Source organism: Petaurus breviceps, unplaced genomic scaffold, assembly GCF_028583685.1.
Source record: "Petaurus breviceps papuanus isolate PSGF00001 unplaced genomic scaffold, PetGlider_PUasm1.0 185, whole genome shotgun sequence".
Classification (NCBI taxonomy): domain Eukaryota; kingdom Metazoa; phylum Chordata; class Mammalia; order Diprotodontia; family Petauridae; genus Petaurus; species Petaurus breviceps.
In genome coordinates, this window is record NW_027185797.1 from 25,572,661 (window position 1) to 25,593,990 (window position 21,330).

Genomic DNA, 21,330 nt, shown 5'->3' on the forward strand with positions numbered 1-21,330 from the left:
TTCATCATAATAACAGGGAAAATTTTTTAAAGAAATAAATTGGAACTACATCCTAAACTTCTTTCAGGTAGAATTTTTTTAAATGTTTTGTTAGAAACTTAATAATGAATATCAATATAAATGACTAAGCATGATTATTATCTATCTACATTTAAACAAACTTATTTCATGCATAAAATCATGAAACTATTTTGGTCGCTCTTTCTAAATCCCAATCAGGATTCTTTGTAGGTTCACTTCTCCTTTATTTTTCCTCATATTAGGGCCAAATATAATTTTTCAAAATTTCCAATAAAAGTAGGCTATTTTCCAAGTGAGGTAAAGAGAACCTTTCCCAATTTGAGGTATCCTACCTGCTCTAACCCATATGGTGCTGGCTCCTGGGTGTCACCACTGTCTCCTAGGAATGATTAAAGTTCACTAGTGCTCCCAAGACTTTCAGTAGACTGGAAAATAATCAAAGCTGGCACTTACTAAACCCAAAGAGCAGAAGGGTTTGTAATAACTAGACATCATCATTTACTCTGTCAATTCATTGGTGATTAAATCTAATCTTAAAAGCTAATATACATTTTTCAAAGTACTAAAAATCAAATTATAGTGAAGGAAAGGAATTGTTCAATGAATGAATATCCAATGAACAGATATTCCAAACTGGAAGTCTGGAAGGAAAAAAAAAATATTGCAGAAGTTGTTTATTAGTACTTACAGACACTGAAATATTTTAATAAGTAAATGCTGGCACTCCAATGTTAAAAGCTTACTGACCTAACAAGATCTGCAGGTATTGCTAAAGATAATTGGGAAGGTTTCCATGTGGTTGCCCAATCACTAACCATGTCAACTATTTTAGTGGTACTTTGGGTTGGGAGTGAGGTATAATGGACATCTTGGATTTCATCATTGTGAGAACTCTTGGTATGGAAAGGATGTTTGTGTTGCATGATTGGAAAATGGCTGGAATGTGGTGTGAAAACCTGGTTCTAGAAAATATATCAGAGCCCAGAGATCAAGACTGGGTGGTTCTGGTAGGAGATGGTTAAAGGAGATAGTTGAGGAAGATGGCGGGAGCGGAAGCAGTATGGTTCAGAAACAGCTGGGAAATCCATGAATGAGACTGTTCTAGGTGACAGGGGTGTCCCCCAGAGGCACACATTTCTGCTGTCACTGGATGGGACAGACTTGCCTCTTGGTTTTCCGGTGGCACTGCCCACTTGAGACAAAGTGTGGGACTGGAAGCAGTTTTGTTTACTTGCCAGATCTGTAGCAACCCCTCTCCATCTGTAACACCCCACTTGTTTTCTTGTGACATGAAAGACATTCTTGAAACTCTTGCATTGCCCATGTAGAAGGATGATAACTGGGGTGTTCCTGTCTCCGCTCAAACCCTGGCTCGAAGCTGTCTTGAGCTCCCATTGGATAAGACTGATGAAGTCTTTCTCTGGATGTTTTGGAGTCACAGGAGAACCATGAGAATCATCAGAACCCTGGGATTCTCTGCTATACTCTTCTGCAATACACAGCATTTCAAAGATCAGACTTAATAGCGATTATAATGATGAAAGCCTTTGCAGCTAAGTTGTTCCAGAGGTAAGGCATCATGGGAGAAAGCCCCCAAGGAGTCTAACCTGGAGCTGGGTCTGTAGCTACAACAGGCATCTGGATACCGAAGAGCTTAACCACCCCAGCGATCAGCAGCAATGGAGAGCATTTATCGCGGACCTCCCACGTACCCAGCACATGCTGTGCTGACCACAGTCTCCAGGAGTTCACCTTCTAGTGGGCAAGATCACATGCAAGCGACTATGTCCAACATCCCTTCTGGCCTTTGAAGGGAAGACCCGGCTGGGAAGTTTTGCCAAACAACTTCTCCGTTTGTTTTAAGGCAAATAGTTAGCCAGATTCAGCCAGTTGGGAACTGTGAGTTCCTAAAGGCACTGAAAAGTGAATGCCTGGGTCCTGGGAAGCCATACCCTACAGTGCAATCAACAGACAGACATCTACTCAGTTCTCTCATGAGCACTCTCCTTTATCATTTGGTAGGTTTTGGTGGCTTCTCTGGACACCAGGAGCTGCCCCCCAGCACTGATGAGAAGTGGAGGTGGTGATCTGGGTCAACATTATCGAAGGTTTAGGACAAACACGAAACAGTGGATGAGGGGATGGGCCAGTTGCCTACCGGGAAGTCTGAGAAGGACACAGGTGAGTGGTATTCATAACAAGCTTCTTTTAATTCCATATCTCTAGGCAAAGTTAAAGATCCGATTCAGTTGTGTTAAACAAAGCCAAAAGGAGAAATTCTGGAGCAATGCTCTTCCCAGAGGCCAAGGGAAGGTGAATATTCCTAAACCCCTTACAATTGTGCTTGTTATAAAGTTAATAAGAGTTAACATTTAGACAGTGCTTACTACTGGCCAAGCACCAGGCTCCGAGCTTTAGGCCCCCAGAAGCTAGGTGGTGCAAGCAGAGTACCGGCTTTGGAGAGAGGAAGATATGAGTTCAAATCCAGCCTCAGACAGTTTGTGTGACTCTGGCTGTTCAGTTATACGTTTGCCTCAGTTTCCTCATCTGTAAAATGGAGATAATATGATAGCACCTATCTACCAGGGTGGTTGTGAGGATCAAATGAGACAAGTATAAATTGCTAAGCCCAGAGCAGGTGTTATGGAGAATTTACTGAGAGCCAGGGGGAGAGAAGGGAGGAGGAGGTGGCCTTACCAGTCTGTGGCCAGGGCCCCAGAGGACACGGACCTCACCAGTGGTTACACCAGCCACTAGCCCACCCAACACAGACAGGCACGGGGCCTTTTTCTGCCTTGCCCACAAGGATACCATGAGACTGGGCCCAGAGCCTCACTGAAATCAAACTGTCCTCTGTGTGGATGGCAGTCTTCTGATCTTTCTAATGTTTCAGCCTGTACCTTTAAACTGCAACAGGATTTCCAAATGGACACCGAGGAAATCAGAAGCCATCAGATAAAGCCTCCAACTTTCATCAAGTGACTTTACGATAGCACAAAGGGAGAAAATGAGCAGGAGAAGATCAGAGGCCTGATGAATCACAGAATAAGTGACATTTAGTATGTGCCTACCACATACATTGCTAAGTGTGGGGGACACAGAGAGAAGTCATCTCCAATGGATCCAATGGAATCCAGAGGGAAGGTTCCCATCATGTTCCCTTTTCGATGAACATGGAATCAAGGCCAGGATCCTGACCTCAAGAGCTCCTGCGGCCCAGAGGCCTCCGCTGCCCTCCTGGAGAGGCAGCCTGAACAGGCTGCTGGGAGGTCTGTGGACAGTCACTGAAGGCCCAGAGGTCAGGCCTGGCCACCAAAGTCCTGGGCACCATCAGATGGTCTGATGCCAGGAATCAGGATTTTACAGTAGAGATGACACTGAAGAACCATTTGCTGCTGCTGCCTCCCCCTTTGCAGCTGGAACTGTCCCCAGGGGCGTCTCCCCCATTGGGCACTCCTACTTTTCTCAGGGGGGGGAGGGTGAGGGGTGGGGGTGTGGGATTTGCACCTAGTGATCAATCAGTTCTTATCAAGTGCTGACCATGTGCCAGGCTGTGCTAAGCCCGAGGCACAAAAGGGCAACAGGCAATCCCTGCCCTGGAGGAGCTTACAGTCTGATGGGGGAGACAACTTGCAGACACAGACCCACGGAGCAAACTCTCTGCAGGCTGAACAGGGACTAACCAGCTGAGGGAAGACGGGAGGAAGGCTTCCAGTAAAGAAGCGAGTTAGCCGGAGCTTGAAGGAAGCGGGGAGATCAGCAATGTGTTGCTGTTCAGTCATTTCAATCAAATCCCACTCTCTGTGACCCCATTTGGGATTTTTGTTTGTTTTGTTTTGGGCAAAGATACTAGAGCGGTTTTGCCATTTTCTTCTCCAACTCGTTTTACAGATGAGGAAACTGAGGCAAATGGGGAGACGTGACTTGCCCAGGGTCACTCAGCTAGTAAACATGGGAGGCTGGATTTGAACTCAGGAAAGGGAGTCTTCCTGACTCCAGGCGTGCACTCCCATTCATTTGCAGATCTGGCACTGAAATGGGCCTTTCTAGGCCAAATCCTGCCCCCCACATTTTATAAATAAGGAGAATGAGACCCAGGGACCTTCCTTATGCCACACAGGCATCGCAGCTCTAAAAGGGCCTGGGCTTTGGGCAGAGGGACGGGCGCCCACCGAGTCACTTCCTCTCTCACCGGCAGGTTCTTCAGCTGCCGAATGAGGGGTCTCTGCTTGCCTCTAACACCCCTCCCCGCTCCAGATCCAGGTGAATTGAAGGGAATTACCCAGGCTGGTTCCTTCCTGTCCCTCAGGGGCCAGGCCGTGTCAGGACAGTGGGCGGCTTGGTGGATGTCAAGGGGAAGGCTGCTAATGGGCCTGGTAAAAAGAGGGGAGGAGGGATCGGAGCTCAAGGCCAAGGGCCAAGGCTCCATCCTGGGAAAGTGAGGCACCTGTGCGGGGCAGTGGCTGGAGGGACGGAGCGGCCTGCAGTCAAGAAGCCCTGACCATTAACCGTGTGACCCTAGGCAAGTCACTCCGCCCCTGCCTGCCTCGGTTTCCTCATCTGTAAAACAGGCTGTTTCACCTTCGTCTTCGCACTCAAGGCCCGCGGACGGACGCTCCCCCGGGAGATTCTGTAACCAGTGGAGGACCCAGCCCTGGATGCTTCCCAGGCTTGAAGGGGCTGCGGTTCAGGGCGCGGGCCTGGCCCGGCTCCTCCAGCCGAAGGTCTCTGCAGCCTGCGGGGCGCCCGGGGCCGGGAGCTGCCGGAGGAGCAAAGACGCGGAAGGAGAAGCCGCCGTCCCGGGCTTGCAAGCACTGATGCCTGCGGACGGTGCACCCGGCGTCGGTGAGCTGGCTAGCCTCCCCCCTGGGTGCGTCCTCGCCGTCCTCATCCGAGCAATGGGGCCAGCGGACCTCGAAGGTCCCCGGATACAGACCCCTCGACGGCTGCCTCTCCCACCTGCTTGGTCCTCCCGGCCCCTAAAGGTGTCCGAGCCTGCCCTTCCCCGCTTCTCTCCGCCCCCGCCCCGAAACACCAACACAGGCCTGCGTGGCATGCAGGCTGGGGACCCCCTACGTCCTCGCACAGTCCTCGGTCCGGCCAAACGGGCTTTATCGAGGATTTCCATACTCGACGCGCCATCTCCCGCCTCCGCGCCTTTGCACAAGCCAGCCCCACGTGCCCGCAGAGCTTTCCCTCCGCCCCTTGGAACCTCGACCTCTTATCTCGGTTCAGCCCTAGGGCCCCTGCCTACTCAAGCCTTTCCGGCTGCCCCCAGAAGGCTCGGTCCGCCCACGACGCCGGTCTGGACGACTTGGACCAGTTCCCAGGTCCGCCCGTCCTGCTCTCCTCCCCGCTCTCCCATTTGCTGGCGTTTCCCTTGACGACCCACGCCTCTCCGCCTACCGACCAATGGAAGGAGAGAAGAGGAGGGGCCTTAGACTCGTGTGACCAATCAGAAGGCAGATCGGGGACAGCTGCGTTTGGGAGCTGTTAAAAGAGCGGGCCGGGAGTTCCGAGAGGTAGAAGGAGGGGCCGGCGCCGGCTCGGCCAATCGGGAGGCGCTGCGCAAACGAGCCGCGGGCCGGCGACCAATCAGAGGAGGTCTTGCTCCGGGCCCGACGTGCGGCGGGTCCCCAGGTCAGAGCGGGCCGCGGAGGACCGCGGTCGAGGCGCGTGGGCGCTCAGAGGCCTCGGGAGCAACCACCCCGGGGAAGGGAGCGGGGCCGCAGTGCCCGCCGGGGCCCGGCCCTCGGCCCCGCCCCGCGCTCCATGGAGTCCGGGGGTCAGGCGGAGCCCGGCCCCGGGGAGGCCGGGGAGCACTTTCTCTACTTCGCCTACGGTAGCAACCTGCTGAAGGAGCGGCTGCGGCTGCACAACCCCTCGGCCGAGTTCGTCTGCGTGGCCAGGCTGCAGGTCAGGGGGCCGCGGGCGGACCGGCGGGGGGCGGGGGGTCCGGAGGCCGGGCCCTGTGGGAGGTCCGCGTCCGGAGGGGCCCCGGGCCCCAGGCCCCCCCCGACAGATGGGGAAACTGAGGCACGGCGCGCTGCCCCGCCGGTGCCGTGCTGGCAGGACGCAGACCGAGGGCCGCCCGGTGCGGAGCAGAGCTGGGGCGGGGGCAGAGACCCTCCGGCCCTTTCTGTTGGGCACTCCCTCGTGCCGGGCGCTGCTCCGAGCTTTGGATACCTCATTTTGTGCTCCCGGCAGCCCGGGGGGGGGGGGGGGGATCCCCGTGTCACTGCCGAGGAAGCTTAGGGAAGACGGGGTGAAGTGACTTGCCCAGGGTCACACAGCTAGGGCATGTTTGTGGCAGGATCTGACTCCAGGCCCCACGAACCGCCCCTCTGATGGGGACCTAGGGTTTTTGAAGTCACCCTGCTGGCCTGGCCGAGGCCTGCCGGTGCTGAACTTTAAGATGACACTGGTGATGCTGCTTGTTACCTGTTAAAGTGGGGAGGGGTGTGATCTGGGAAGTGCCCGCACATGGGACCCCCAGATTTAGTGGTGATGGAAAGCCAAACTTGTGGCCTTAGCAGCAGATGAGCAACGGAGGTGGTGTGTGGGTTAGAGAGAGGAAACAGCACCGCCTTTTGGACCCGCTGCCCCTGAAACTATCAGCTTTTCTTATGTCCAGTAAGGTCCAGCAGAAATCCTCTGCCATGACTAGGTCTGTGCCCACCTTTCCAGAAAGGCCTGGCAGATAACCAGCCAGCCCAGGACAATTGCAGCCGATTGTCCATTTCACTGGTGTTCATTCAGAGGGGAGGCACAAAAATCCACTAGGAAAGCTAAATCTTTAGAGACACGAATAAAGGTATTTGTGTGTTTAGTGAAGGGCTTGATGCATGGATTGTGTATCCAACATGGAACCCCCTTTCGATGCAGGCCCCTAGAGGAGAAAGAACAAAGTAGGCCAGCAGGACATTCCACAGAGATGACATGACCCTCCTGCAGTTGGCCATTGATTAGTGCACATTGTGCAACGGCATCTTGAGACTGCGGGGATCTCGGAGCCGAACCAAAGACTCATCATGCTTGCACTGGTTTTCCTTTACAGGATTTCAAAGTTGACTTTGGAAATTATCAGGGTGTAACAAGCACCTCTTGGCATGGAGGTATAGCTACTATTGTTGAGAGCCCTGGAGATGAAGTTTGGGGAGTTGTGTGGAAAATGCACGTGAAAAATAGAAGTTCTCTGGATGAGTAGGTGACTCCTAATTACACTTTAAATAATCCTAATTTAGAAAGGGTATGTGGACATTGGACTCTTAATGGCCCACATGCTTGTTGACTTCGTGCTATGTAGCATGAAAAAAAAAGAAAAGAAAGAAAAAGAAAGAGGAAAAAAAAATAAAATGCTATGCAGCCTCTCAGAAGTGTTTTGTTTTGTTTTGTTGCCTTTTTGGAGGGCAGTTGGGGTTAAGTAACTTGCCCAAGGTCACATGGCTAGTTTTTTGTGCGGGTGTTAAGTGTCTGAGGCCAGAACTGAACTCAGGTCCTCCTGACTCTGGGACGGCGCTTTACTCACTGGCCACCAAAGTGTTGTTTTTTAAAATTATAGGGATGTTGGACCTACTCCATTTAAAATGATTTTACACCAAGCTTATACAAACGGTATAAAACAGTTTTGTTTTCAAATGATTATGAAGTAATTTTGAAATTCATCAGGCTTCCTCCAGCAGAATATATTTTCTTTTTCAGAGCCTTGGAGGGGGGATCCTTTGCAGTTTCTGGCTCATCTGAAGATAAATGCCTTTCTTTCTTTTTCTTTTTTTTTGGGGGGGGGTAGTTATTTAACTTTTATAAAATATATACATAGAAATTTTTTACTTTAGATTCTGAAAAACGGATATTTTAAAAAATAATTTGTTGCCTGTTTCTTAGAGATTTTAGAAGATATCCTAGATTTATTGGGACTTGGCTTATAAAATGCTATTTACTTCTGATAGAAGTGGTCTAGAACAATAATGCAGTGATCTAAACATTAAGGGAGCTTTCCTCCTTTATGTAATCAGGCCTTTCTGAACTCTGTTCTACTGCACATGGTAAAGTCATCTAACAAACTGGGGTGGGAGGAGGGGCCTGAGAGGGGAAGAGGAATGGATTAGCTGTTCTCAATAAATTGTCAAATACATCAGTGGGAATTGGAGACATCTTTTCTCTTTTTAGGAGAGAGAGACATTTTTGTTAAATTCCCTGCATTTATTTCATAGCATGGAGAGGAGTAACATTGCAGGTGTGCATAGATTGAAATAACTACTTAGCAGCATGGTATTATGTTATTTTTCTGATAAGAGAAGCTGAGAGCTACAAATGAAGTCATATTCATTTGCAAGCATACCTGGTCTAAATGATTTACTTTTAAGGTGAAGGCCACTATCCCATTATTCCAAATTACTTCTGAAAAACATTTAGAACATAAATGTACCAAAAACATCTTGAGCTTTTTAAAAAGTTCTGATCACTATCTAGCTATAATTGGTTTTCTTTTTAATCCTCTGTATTTTATTTAATGCATTTAACAATATGGCTCTCAGAAGGGGTCCACAGGCCTCCCCAGGTTGCTGAGAGGTCCCAGAAACACAAAAGGTGAAGAGCCTCGGGTTAGAAGAATCAGTATATTTTATACAGTTGGACTTTCATTCTGTGTGTGTGCTCCGCCTTGAATAGAGAATCTTGCAGAATACATGAAATTGGGAAAATCTACTTACAGGGAACATTTGGTTTTGGGTTTCAGACAAGAAGGAGTTGGAAGTGGAATGTATATTCCCATAGAAATTGATGTTCACAATCAAGAAGGGAAAGTATTAACCTGCCGAAGTTACCAGATGAAAAATTATGTCCCTGCACCCCCCTCACCGCAGTATAAAAAGGTAAGGAGTGGGGGAGCTCAGACCTCAGGGAAATATCTGTTTTGAGAGAAATCCGATTTATTTTATGGGGAGATTTGTGTCCGGAGAGTCAGCATCATACAGTGGACAGGAGGGAGGAGCGGGAGTCCAGGATGTGGCTTCACATCTGAGCCTCCTGGCATGTCCTTAGGAAATCACTTACCCCCTGGGGCCTCAGTTTCCTAATTTGTAAAGTGTAGGAATCGGAATGGATGATATTGGAAGTCCTCAACAGCTCTAAATTTATTATCTGTGAGCTTCTGTTTGTCATTAGAGAAATGGAGAAAAGAACTTTCACTGTTGTTTTGTCTTTTTACATTATGTTTTGTTTTGGTCTGGAAGGAATGGGATAAGCAGTTCTCAGTTTCCTCATCCGTAAATGGGGATGATAAGAGCAATTCCCTCCCAGGGTTGTTGTGGGGATCAAATGAAACCATATTTGTAAAGCACTTAGCACAATGTCTGGCACACACAGTAGGCACTGTACAGATGTTAGCCATCATCTAACAGCATTATTACATTATACAGCACTTAGCACAGCTTAGTCTGGCACATAGTAGGGGCTCTCTCAATGCTTATGCCCTAAGCTGCTCCCCAGGAGATACCTGATTTTTTAACTCAGAGGCTTTTCAGTCTTCCATATCCTTTGTTTTTGCCTGGAGTGAAAGTTTGCAAAATGTGCTGATGTAAATCTTACTTAAAGAAAGACACGTATTCGGGGCAGCCAGGTAGCACAGCGAGTAAGAGCACCAGCCCCACTGTTGGGACGACCTGGGGATCGAATCTGGGCTCAGAGACTTAGCACCCACCCAGAAACACCTGGCCATGTAACCTTGAGCAAGTTACTTAACCCCAATTGCTTAGGGGCGGCCAGGTGGCTCAGCGAGTACGAGCACTGGCTCCAGAGTTGGGATGACCTGGATCAAATCTGGGCTCAGACACTCAGCACCCACCCAGAAATAACTGGCCGTGTAACCTTGAGCAAGTTACTTAACCCCAATTGCTTTAAAAAAAAAAAAAGACATATTCTAAGAAAGTAAATATTTCTTAATTAAAAAAATTAATTTAAAAACAAGAAATATAACTAAAAAACACTTTTTACACAAATAAAAGAAGACAAATTCTTATGTGTTCTGAAAACACAGATTTATTTGTATAATGGGAAACGCCTCTGCCCAGGCGGTGACATTGGGTGCAGGACTTTGTGTCTTTCGGGTTCAGGTGCCGAGTGTTAGTTTTATAGAGTTGTCTTTACTCTTTCTTTTTCATTGTTATAAGAGATGGCTCTCTGCTTGAGGAAGAAGGGGAGGGACATATTTGATGGTGAAGGTCACAAGTAAAGAAGATGTCAATTTTTTTATTTTAAAAGGTTAAAGGAAAATGTGATATAATTTATTGCATAATTCCAGAAATACATTTTCAAGGAAAAATAGTTTGCTCTAAGCAGAACATATTAGTTCCTGCTGAGTCGTTCTCCCTCATCGCAGGCCACCTAAGTGCCAGGCTCAGAACCCAGGCTTACCTCTGAGTCTCCCCTACCCCACATCTAGTCAGGTCCTAACTCCTGCTGTTTCTGCCTGGGCTGAATCTTGTTTGTAGATCTTCATCACCAATGTACCTGCCCTACCTCTGCTCAGCAGTGTTCAGTGGCTCCCTCTTACCTACCAGATGAAAAATGAAGCCCTTAGCTTGGCATTCAAGGCCTGCCTCTGGTGTGATTTTATATTGTTCTTTGTCATGAGCTTTTTCTATCTTAGCAGAAAATATTGGGCAAAGGGTGTTAGTGGGTCAGTAAATTGGGGAGTCTGTAAGCATGACCCATTCTAGATACATCCTACGTTTGTGACAAAGACACATCTTCCAAGGTGGGTCTTTGTATTTTGGCACCAAAACTAGTGAAGTAATCTCACCCATCTGGTCATTAAATGTTATAACCATTTAACAACCATATGCCAGCACCAAAGGGGACCATCTCCAGTCATCCTGAGGGGTATCTGGCCACTGGACCCAGATGGCTCTGGGGGATACAGTGAGGCTGGTGACTGCACAGCCCTGCATCACTATAATCCAAGTCACTTGCATGTCTTGGAGTCCCCTTCCTGAAAGCACAAACAGCATCAATAGTACTGAACAGCAAGAAGTTTCTACTTAAAACTCCTCAAAGAGAATCCAAGTGTCATTTTGAAGAGCTGGACAGTAATGGCAGGGCTTTGGAGGGTCTCTTCACACCCAATGGAGATATTTTGGGAACGTCCTTCTCCATCTCTGACCCAACTAGGAAACATCTTTTGTGCATTCTTGGCCTTTTGGTGGAGTGGGAGCTCCCTGAGAGCAGGGACAGTCTTAGGTTTTGTCTGTGATCTTCGATGCACCTTGCACATAATCCGAGCTTGAGAAATGACTGGGTTTAATTGAATTTTTAAAAATGCTCTGATAGTTTTTGCCTTTCTGTCACCATCATTTCCCACTATATCTGTTCACCTACCCCAAAGCAATCTCTTAAAACAAAAAAAATTTAAAAAAGGAAAAGAGGGAAAAATCCATTCAGCCAAATTAACCAACATTTTAACCAAATCTGAGGAAAAATGCCATGTTTGACACCCAAAGTCCCCCTCCCCCTCCTCCACAAAGAGGTGAAGGCAGCGATAGCTTTAACTTTTATATTTATCCTTGTTTTGATTTGTTTTGAACTCTCACTTTATAAAGCAAGGCATTTTATAATTTGCTTGTAGGCACTAATGTTTTTTAAAAGGCTGAGTAGGCCCGAAGCTGCCCAGAGTATAATGTTGGCCCTTTGAACACAGTCACACCCTGCATGTGCCAGCAGACAAAACTTTCTGAAACCCCTGCTTTGTTTCCCATCCGTTTGCAGGTCATCTGCAGGGGCGCCAAACAGAACGGCCTGCCCTCAGACTATCAGAGGAAGTTAGAAGAAATCGAAACCAATCACTACAAAGGACCCGTGAAGGTCCTGGAGGAAATTGAAGCAGTCATCAAAGAACCGTTATAGCATACCATGCATCTGGCCCAACTTTTGGCCTCAATTTATTTTCATACTGTCTCTCTTTGCCGCTTTTGCATTTTTAAAATATTTGATAAAATGAATCTCAAATTGTCCACAGTGATTTGTTCAGGTGATATCTCTGCATTAATAGATTCTTAACCATTTTCTGAAATGTTGCTACCCATTGGTAGTTTCTCTTCTTTCTAGCTTTCTACCTGGTCAAAGCTAGGCCATAACAGTTGTGAAACCGCATAAGAATGGTACCTGGTGAAATCCTTCTTTGGGCAGAGGCCATGATTTTAGGTGGGGTCCAGCCAGAAGGAGACACTGATGGCCTTTCCCCAAAGTCCATCAGGGTGCTTTCCTTTGTTTATCAAGGGTGGGGAAACTGGAGATTGCTTGAGTTAGATGGTAATTTAGATAATAAAATGAATGTGAATGCTTTGTTGTTGTTAGAAGAACCATACCTTGGGATTTCACATGGATTCTTCTCTGACACCAGGATAGGAAGAAAGAAGTAAAAGTTTTTACCTGAACCATCTGTGCTTGTGGCTCTGTGTGAGAAGATTCCTTCCTGGTTCCTCATTTTTCACCATCATTGTATTCTTTTTCATAGTGTGTGTGACCCTATAAATGAAATAAGATTTCAAAGCCCAGCCAACAAGATCGTGAGTGGGGAGGGATAAGATGTCTCCCTTGATGGAACGTGAAGCCAAGTCCTTGGCAATCTAGGGGCTTGATAGGGAGCTAGTCCCTTGGGAAGCTCTCATCTCCTCTCAGGCAAATCACTGGACCTACTTCAGCCTGTTTGCTCATCTAAAATGGGGAGACCAATAACTCCCACCTTCCAGGCTTGTTGTGAGGCTCAGAGGAGGTAAGGCCAGGCACTTTCCATTTGGAGTCCCAAGTTCAAGGTCTCTGAGGAGGTGGCTTTGTGCCCTGAGGCCAGCCACAACCTCTCAGTGCTCTAAGCAACACTCTGAGTCTAAGGTTGAAAAGGGAGGGGCTTTCTACTCTGGGAGTTCCCTATAGCCACAGGTCTTTCTGTATGGAATGCTGCCTTTTCTTGAGGAAGGACTGTTCATTTTGTTAGTCACTCCAGTTGGAGAAGAGTCCCTAAGGTTTAGGTGGAAAAATCCTCTCAGTGGCTGTAGAGAGCAGTCATCTGTATTTAAAACAGATCTCTGACAAAAAGGAATCATGTGGGATCATCATTTTAGGAATGGGAGAGTCCCCTAAGGTTTTCTAGTCCAGCACCCCTTATTTGGCAGAGACAGGCTCCATCTGGCTCCTGGCACTGGAGCTGACTGGTCCCTCAGGGGTCTTCTAGTCCAGCCACATTTTACTGGTGAAGAAATCCAGGGGTGTGGAAGTCAAGTGACTTCCCCACAGTTACTCTGGTAGTAAACACCAGAGAGGACATTCAAACTCATGGCCCCTGACTCCAGCTTTCCAATTTAAGCAACAGGCATTTCAGGTCCAGCCATGGCGGGAAGATGAGCCACAGTTGACTGAAGACACCATATTTTATAGCCTTCAGACTAGATAATTGACCAGAGGAGTCAAACCTCTCCCACCCCTGCTGTATGGTTAGGGCCCCAGGACCTGGCTGGGGTGTTCCGGTGGATACTAGAACATCAGTCCTGTAAATTAATTCCACCACCCAGGACTCTTGAAGTTTTACCCGAAAAGTTCCAAGTGGCCACTCACCCTCATTGGTACAGCTCCTGGACCCTGCCTTGGAAGGAGCCCAATCCCAATATTCCTAGTTGCTACCTAAGTAACCAACATTTCCAAAGCAGAAAAAAAGTTTATGGTTAGTGCTTTAGGACACCATAAACAAAGGGCTTGGGAATCTTCAGACAGCTTTGCCACTTAAAGATTTAAGGAACAGTTTAAAAACACTGAAACCACCATGCGCCTTTCCAGCTTCACTGTTCTCTAAAAGGCCATTTGAGTGCACTGTTCAGTATGCTGCAGTCTCTTATTCTGGTGGATGCCAGTGGGTTTGGGTCTTCCTGGTTCTGTAGAAAATATAGCCCTGATCTTGCTTTGTTGAGAGCTTCAGATAAGGACAAACTGAGGGAATCGCCATATTAGGTTACCCCCACCTTTCGTGATAAGTTCAAACTCTGTTTTGTTCGTCATGTATCTGTCTTCATAAAATCACAGGGTTTAGAGCTGGATGATATCTTGGAAATCTAGTCAGTCCCCTTCAGTTTACAGATAAGGAAACTGAGGCTCAGACTGGTAAAGTCACTTGTCCGAGTTCATACAGTTAATAATTCGAATTAAAACAGGAGTCAGAACCCAGTTGCTCTGCCTTTGACTAAGGGTGGCTCCCTCCAAATCGACACTCCATCTCTAAAGCAAAGCTTCCCTTTGCATTAGTGAAATACACCTGCATTGTCACAGGAACCGAGCTTTAGTGTGGATTTTAATTTTTTGACTTCTGAAATCTAAAAAACGTTTCATCCATTAAAGCCAGTGCTGTTGGCACAGCCTTGGACACAGCAGCGTGACTGAGTGATAGCCTCTCCCAGCCTCCTAATAACACATTTTTATGGTGCTCTGCCACATCAGATTTTACATAATTAACATCATAGATTAGGTTTAGCAGGAACTACAGACATCAGTCTGACCTTATTTTACAGGTACCTTGCCTGAGATTCTGCAGGTTGTAGGAGGCAGAGGATTTGAACATGGCACTTTAAGGTTTGCAAGGAGTTTTTACAAAAATCTCTTTTCTCACAACAACCCCGGGAGGTAGGAATTATTATGATCCCCATTTAACAGATGGAGAAACTAATGCAGTCTGAGGTTAAGTGACTTGCCCTGGACCACACAGCTAGTGAGTTATCAGAGGCAGGATTTGAACTGCCGTCTTCCTGACTTCAGCTCCAAGATTCTAACAGCTTAGTTGGCTCATTAGAGGCCATGGCCATGGTCACTCAGCTAGAACATGTCAGAGGTGGGGCTTGAACTCAGGTCTTCCTGCCTGCAAGTCAAACTATCCAGCCACTAGGCCAAAGTGCCCTCCCTCAAATAGTTGTTGTTTTTTTTTTTTACAGCTTTCATTTCCCCTCACCAATGTGGAAGCACAAGGCACATTTATTCCTTTGAACTTAACCCAGCAGTTCCAAAGCTCTGACTCCTCCCCCAACCCCTGGGGCACTCCCCTTCCTGCCCACTTCTTCCAGCTTTCCCTTTACTGCCACTGCCTTCTGAGACTTCCTTCTGTTGATTCTGTATCTAGCAGTCAGCCTATAAACATTAAGGGCCTACTGTGTGCTAGGCATTGCCAAACACAGGATACCAAGCAAAAGGCTAGCAGCCCCTGCTCCCAAAGGGCTCCCAGTCTCTTGGGGGATAATCACCAGAGGGAAGGCACTAGAAATAGGGGGGTGGGAAAGATTTCCTCTAGAAGGGGGGATTTTAGCTGGGGCTCGAAGGAAGCTGGGGAACCCAGGAGGAGGAGATGAGAGGAGAACATTGCAGGTGTGGACCACAGCCAGGGCAAGTAAGTGCCCAGGGTCCGGAGACGGGCTGTCTCAGTAAGGGACAAACATGGAGGCGTGGAGGACGGTGGCACAGAGAATGCTGGGCTGGTGTGAGGTGTGGGCAGGTTTTGAGGGCTTTGGATGCCAAACCAAGCGGAGGAATCTGTCTGTGTCTGCAGGAGGCAACAGGGAGCCGCGGGAGTTTGTTGAGTGGAGAACCGAGGTGGGGGGCGGGGGGAGAGGGAGAAGCATGACATGGTCAGATTTTGGCTTTGGGAAGCTCACTGTCAGTCGAATGGAGGATGGGAGAAAGATGGAAAGTGTGAAATAAAGAGCCGGAAAGGGCTAGAGGCAGGCAGACGCCCTCACCAGCAGCGACTGTGTAGTCCAGACAGAGGAGATGTCCCGGGGTGGGGCTAGTGTGGGAGGAGAGAAGGGGCAGCACCCAAGGGAGGTTACCAAGGGGAACTCGCAGGCCTTGACAGTACCTTGGATGTGGGGGCTGACAGTGCAGGATGATCCCTGGGCTTTGAGTCTGGGAGACCGGGGGAAGAACCCTGCCCTCAGCAGTAATGGGGAAATTAGAAAGAGGGGAAAGAAATCCTCCACATACAATACTTCGTTCTTTTCCGTGTCTCCCCCATTACCACTCGAGCTTCGAGAGGGAGGGAACGTTACTTTGCGTTCCCAAGGCTGAGCACACTGCCTGACACTCTTTAATGCGGGCTTGTCCACTTCCTGGGTCTCAGTTTCTTCGTCTGTAAAATGGGGGTGGGGCGGCAGCTTGGCTTGGCGGGCCTCTGACGTTTGGCCCAACCCTAGAGTTGATCTTCGGGCAGCGTGTGCCACTCCACACCCATAGTCCCCGGTGCCCTGTTTTATCTGTCCTTCAGGACACAGCTAGTCCGCCTTTCATCGGGGTCAGACACCTTTTCAGTGCGGTGCCCCGGCTCCTTGGGGCCGACTTCCCCCCCGGGCTTTCACAGCTCATTGCAAACGAAAGGTAGAACGAGGGTCGCGATCTTAGCCAGGGCCGGTCGAGCTCCCTTTGGCTGCTGTGGACACCCCTGGAGGCCCCGCGGTCTGGCCCCGGCTGGCAGGCAGCACCCATTCCCCCAGTCCCCAGATGCTCCGGGGTAGGAGGACAGGGGGTGCACCGAGAACCCCAGGGCGGTGCCTCGCGTCAGGCTCCGAGCCCTTGACCCGCCCCTACTCCCCTCTCCTCCCCCTCCCCACTTCCGGCTCTCTGCTGCCACCGCCCCCTCCTGAAGCTGCAACATTGTAGCCACTTGTGGCGGGTTCCCTGCTACCGCGGCTGAACTTGGCCGACGCCCGAACCCCGGCCGACAGCCGGGGGCGGCCACTCCGGGCTCCGGCTGGCTTCGGAGCGGTTGGGAGGCTGGTGCAGAGAGGGCAGCAGCGGGGCGGGGCGGGGCCAGCCCGGTGTTCTCCCAGCGCACTGGGCCCGTCCCAGCCCCGGCGCCCACGTTCCCTTGGGCCTCTCCGCCCTCCGCTCAGGACTGCTCGGCGGGGCCCTCCACTGATCCTCCCTCCCAGATTCTGGACGTAAGTACCGGGCTAGGAAGGGTGGCCCCGGGGGCCTGCGCCGGCGGCGTTTCTAGGGGTTCCTCGGGCTTCGAACCAGGCTCGGGGGAGGGAAGAAGAGGGGGCGGGACGCCGGATCGACCCTCCCCTGGACCCGCCTGAGACCTGACCGGAGCTCGATTGCTCCTTACCCTGCTTGGCGGAGGCCCCTGTGCTCACCCTCTCCCAGTTGGTATAACTTTGGGAGATGAAAGAACGGGGGTGCGGGGTGAGGGCGAAATAGAAGTCGTTTAAGAAAGGAGCCCGTCCACGCCGAGGTCCTGCTTCTTGCGTCTTACTCAGGGTCGGATAGCCGAGTAGGTCTACGGGCCGGCCCCCCTGCCGGTACAGTCCCATCGGTTCACTTGGCCCGTAGAGGTCCGAACTTCTCCCCCAGGCGGGGGCCTGGGGGCGGGGGGAAGGAGACAATGCCTGGCAGAGATCCCTGGACCTTGGGATCCAAATTGCAGAGGATATGCTGGGTGTGCGGGACAGTATGGGAAGCAGAAGGAATTTCAGATAAAGTCCCAGCGCTCCACATTCCGATAAGTGTAAACTCAGCCTTGCCTTAACCATTGGAAAGTAAAGTCGGAAAGGTCCCCTTTCTATTAGGTGGACCAATTTAAGGCTGAAGCTTGATGCTGCACGAGCAGGAAGGGGATGTGTGAAATTGCTACCAGGCTTCCTTCCGAAAGGTGATTCTAGTGCTCAGAAGGTTTTAGGTCCTAAGACAGAGCTGGGAATTTTTCGAATGGACTATTTCTCATCCTGAGGCTTCCCTGCCCCCGCCCCCTTGTTAACTGTCTCCTCTCAGGCCAGATGGCAGCGGTGCGATCCTAAAGCCAGGCAGATGGGTAGTTGGCAGAGGAGAGCACAGCCATCCTTACTAAGAAGGAGAACTCCGGGTTTTTATCTGGCCTCTGATGCTTGCTGCCTGTCTGACCTTGGGGGGCTGGAAACAGCCATGGGTTGGGAATCAGAGGATCCGTGTTCCAATTTTGGCTCTTCAGTCACCTGTATGACCGTGGGCCAGTCGTGGCCTCTCGGACCTTGGCCTCCTCTGACCTCCTATTAGAGAGAAAGAAGCCAAGGGTGAGATCTCTCGTGAGTCCTAAGGGAAGGGGAGCAAAAAAGGAGGCAACCAGAAAGAGGAGCGTTTCCGAGGTCAGAATCAGAACCGGCTCTCACTTTCCTTTTGGAATTGATACTCCAGCAGCCAGCGAGAGCTCTGGACAAAGGTTTATTTGAGTCATTTCCTTCTTCCCCCACAAGTCCTTCTTTCTATATTTTTCCCCCTTTGACCAAGAGCCCTCTCCATCATTTCCTTTCTTAAGGTTTGCTGGTTCCTCTCCATCTGCTCGCTCCGGGGAAGGGGAGGGGGAGGCGTTCTGCGTTCACTCTGTGCTCCTCACCCTCTGTGGGGCTTTATAGGAGTGGGGTCCAAGTGGCCTGCCTCCTCTCTCTGCTTCAGACCCTCCAGCAGAACCCCCTGATATTCCCATGAAAGTAACTTGTATTTACCTTCTACGTGTTTGCTCTGAGAGATGGACAGCCGGGCAGGTGGCAGAGCTGGCCTTGGAGCCGGAAAGGCTTTCCCCTCATACAGCGGCTGTATGATAACCCTGGGCCAACCTCCTGGCCTTGAAGAACCTTGGACAGTTCTCTAAGACTATACAGAGGGCAAGCATTTATTAAGTGCCTACTGGGTGCCGGTTGTTATGCCGGGCGCTTTATAAATAAGATGTCCAGCTTCCTAGACAGAGGGAGTTTGCTGTGTCAGTGAACTCACTGGGTCAGCCCCCATACACCAGTATTTCACACATATTTGCATGTATGCATGCCGGCTTCCTCAGTTGAACATCTCACTTTTGCCTTTGTGTCCCCAGGGCTGGTATATAGTAGGTGCTTAATAAATGTTTGTTAATTGTTTGCTTGCTAACTCCCTCCCCTGCAACCAATTATTCCCTTCCTTTGGTGGGGGGAGGGGGAGAAGGAACAGGCATTTAATAAGCACCTGCTGTGGGCCAGGCATTGTGCTGACTGATTTATATTATTTGATCCTCAGAACAACCCATTTTATAGTGGAGAAGACTGAGGCAGAGAAGTGACTTTTCCCTGTGTTTCAGAAGCAGACCTGGGGCGGCTAGGTGGCACCGTGAGTAAAGCGCCAGCCCAGAGTCAGGAGGCCCCGAGTTCAGTCCGGCCTCAGACACTTAACACCCACACCCACACAAAAAACTAGCCGTGTAACCCTTGGGCAAGTTACTTAACCCCAATGGTCCTCCAAAAGGCAAAAAAAAAAAAAAAAAGGAAGCAGACCTCTTAGAGTTCTTTTAGCACTTGGGCACACCCCATTAGCACCCTCATCTTGAAGATGGCTTTGGGAGAAGGCAAGGGCTGTTTGGAGGGACCTTTGATTATTTGAAATGGATGCCAGCTCCTGAGCCCCCTGCTTGGACGCTGCCCCCTCTCCCAACCAGACCCTGGGAGCCAGAGCTAAGCCAGTCTCTACGTTCAGAGAGCAGGGCATGGCAGGTGTAGGGTATAGGAATTCTGCAGCTGTTTGTGTCCAAGGCTGAACCTTTCATCCACACCCTCCTACTCCATGACAGTCATGATTAATAATTGTGCCCAAGCCTTTCGTTCAGGGCTCTATTTATGCTAGAAACCTAAGTAGCTTGGCAATGAAGACAGAGCTTTCTTGTTTGATCATCTTAACTTGCTTGAGTCAAGCAACTAAAACCAGGTCTCCTCTTCTGCCTTTAAGACCAAAGGATCCTCATGAATCTAGTTCATGAGCACCTATTAAGCACCTACTGTGTACTCTTCCAGTAGTGGGCTTACAGAAATGAAAAACTATATTGCATCTACCCCCAGGTAGTTTATAATCCAACCTCAGGAAGGACTGAGCAAGGTGGTCCAGTGGGACACATTCAGAGGATCAGCATTCAAATCCCCCTCCTGCCTGTATGATTTTAAGCAAGTCTGTGTTGGACCAGCTCATAGGACCATAGATCTGGAGCTGGAAGGGACTCCAGAGATGGTTACCCCTTTGTTTTACAGATAAGGCTTGCTTAGGACTTAAGTTATACCCATAGTAAGGCTCAGAGGTAGGATTTGAACACAGCTCCTCCGACACCAGAATTCATGCTATTTTCCACTATACCAAGCTGCTCAGTCCTTCCTGAGTTTGGAGGATAAACTAACTGAGGGAAGGAGCTATGTTGTTTTGTTTGTTTTCTGGGCTTGTGATTTTATTGATGTAAGGAACTCACCAGGAGAAATCTCTCCCCACCACTGCTGATCTTTTCTGCACTTTGTAGTCTTAGTGGGTTACCTGCTAAGGGGTAATGAAAGGGTCACATGGCTAGGATGTTTCCTCGGCAGGCCATGATCTTCCTAACTCCTAGGCTGCCTCTCCAACCCACTTCTCCAGGATGCTTCTCTAGCAACCTCTCAGGTCCCTTTCAAATCTCAATCTGTGATCTCAGAAATGTTTGTCTCATATTTCTTTTGTATTTTTTCCTTTCTGGGGAGTTTAGTCAAGCTGTAGAATTGGGAGGGTTAAAAATACCATAGGTACAGAATTCTATCTTGCACAGGTTGGGTTCTAGGCTATTCTCTTAGCCTATGAGGAGTACTGTTTTCTCTTCCTGGCAAATTCAGTTGCTTGTACTATGCACTAGCTTTTTCTTCCACTGCCTTCCATAAAGGTCTAGACTTGTCTCCTGCAAAATGCCTCTTGGGCTCATTAGATGCTGGTTTGATGGCAGTTGTACCTTCCTGCCTTGACTCACGTTTTGGGAGGAAAGGAGTTTGATACATTGGCATTGCAGTTAATGAATGGTTTTACCCACTGCCAAACACTCTGACTGCTATTCTCCTGGCACTGACAATAGACCAGAATTTGCAAGGACCCTATTGCACAGAAGAACCTTCCTGTCTTTACATGCCTATAGACCAGAGGCTACAGAGATGGCTGGCTTTGGGAAACCACTCATGCTGTCCTGTTTGTGTGATCAGTTAGGAAGTACATTGGATTTGGGGTCTGCAAAGTGGGTGGAATGATATTGTAGCTACATGGAGTGGGCAAGCCTCTTCCTCTCTCCATGTCTCAGTTTTTCCTCTTTAAAATAAAGGGATGGGGCAGCTAGGTGACACAGTAAATAGAGTACTGTCCCTGGAGTCAGGAGGACCTGAGTTCAAATCTGGCTTCAGACACTTAACACAAAACTAGCCATGTGACCTTGAGCAAGTCACTTAAACCCAATTGCCCTACCTTCCTCCCTCTGAAAAGAAAAAAAAAAGAAAAAACCCTAACATAAACAGG

The 21,330-nt window shown here is 49.2% G+C and overlaps 4 protein-coding genes across 12 annotated transcripts in view; 3 read left to right on the forward strand and 1 right to left on the reverse strand.

The window, feature by feature from the left end:
• The window catches only part of RPL14 (ribosomal protein L14), a 264,687-nt gene that overhangs the window by 91,892 nt on the left and 151,465 nt on the right, over positions 1–21,330 (reverse strand). The gene's annotated exons all lie outside the window — the stretch shown is intronic.
• On the forward strand, positions 1,792–5,481 carry LOC138161735 (uncharacterized). 2 transcript variants are annotated; one of them, XR_011168452.1, is made up of 3 exons: positions 1,792–1,920; positions 2,044–2,202; positions 2,938–3,852. XR_011168452.1 is itself a non-coding variant. In XM_069088624.1 (3 exons), exons 1-3 carry the CDS (start codon positions 2,089–2,091, stop codon positions 5,403–5,405), a joined length of 1,041 nt encoding a protein of 346 aa, XP_068944725.1. In that variant the 5' UTR covers positions 2,079–2,088; the 3' UTR covers positions 5,406–5,481. The 2 variants fall into 2 exon arrangements, 1 of the variants encoding a protein (XP_068944725.1); XM_069088624.1 differs by lacking the exons at positions 1,792–1,920; positions 2,938–3,852 and adding exons at positions 4,220–4,284; positions 4,544–5,481 and having other exon boundaries at positions 2,079–2,202.
• On the forward strand, positions 5,644–12,452 carry GGCT (gamma-glutamylcyclotransferase). Its single transcript, XM_069088626.1, has 4 exons — positions 5,644–5,937; positions 7,079–7,224; positions 8,759–8,894; positions 11,785–12,452. Exons 1-4 carry the CDS (start codon positions 5,794–5,796, stop codon positions 11,920–11,922), a joined length of 564 nt encoding a protein of 187 aa, XP_068944727.1. The 5' UTR covers positions 5,644–5,793; the 3' UTR covers positions 11,923–12,452.
• NOD1 (nucleotide binding oligomerization domain containing 1) overlaps positions 16,656–21,330 on the forward strand; it is a 49,524-nt gene continuing 44,849 nt past the window's right edge. For 7 of the 8 annotated variants that reach the window (XR_011168448.1, XR_011168450.1, XR_011168449.1 and 4 more), the window contains exon 1: positions 16,656–16,982. The gene's annotated coding sequence lies outside the window, so the exon portion shown is untranslated. The other variant, XM_069088621.1, reaches the window with a different exon arrangement.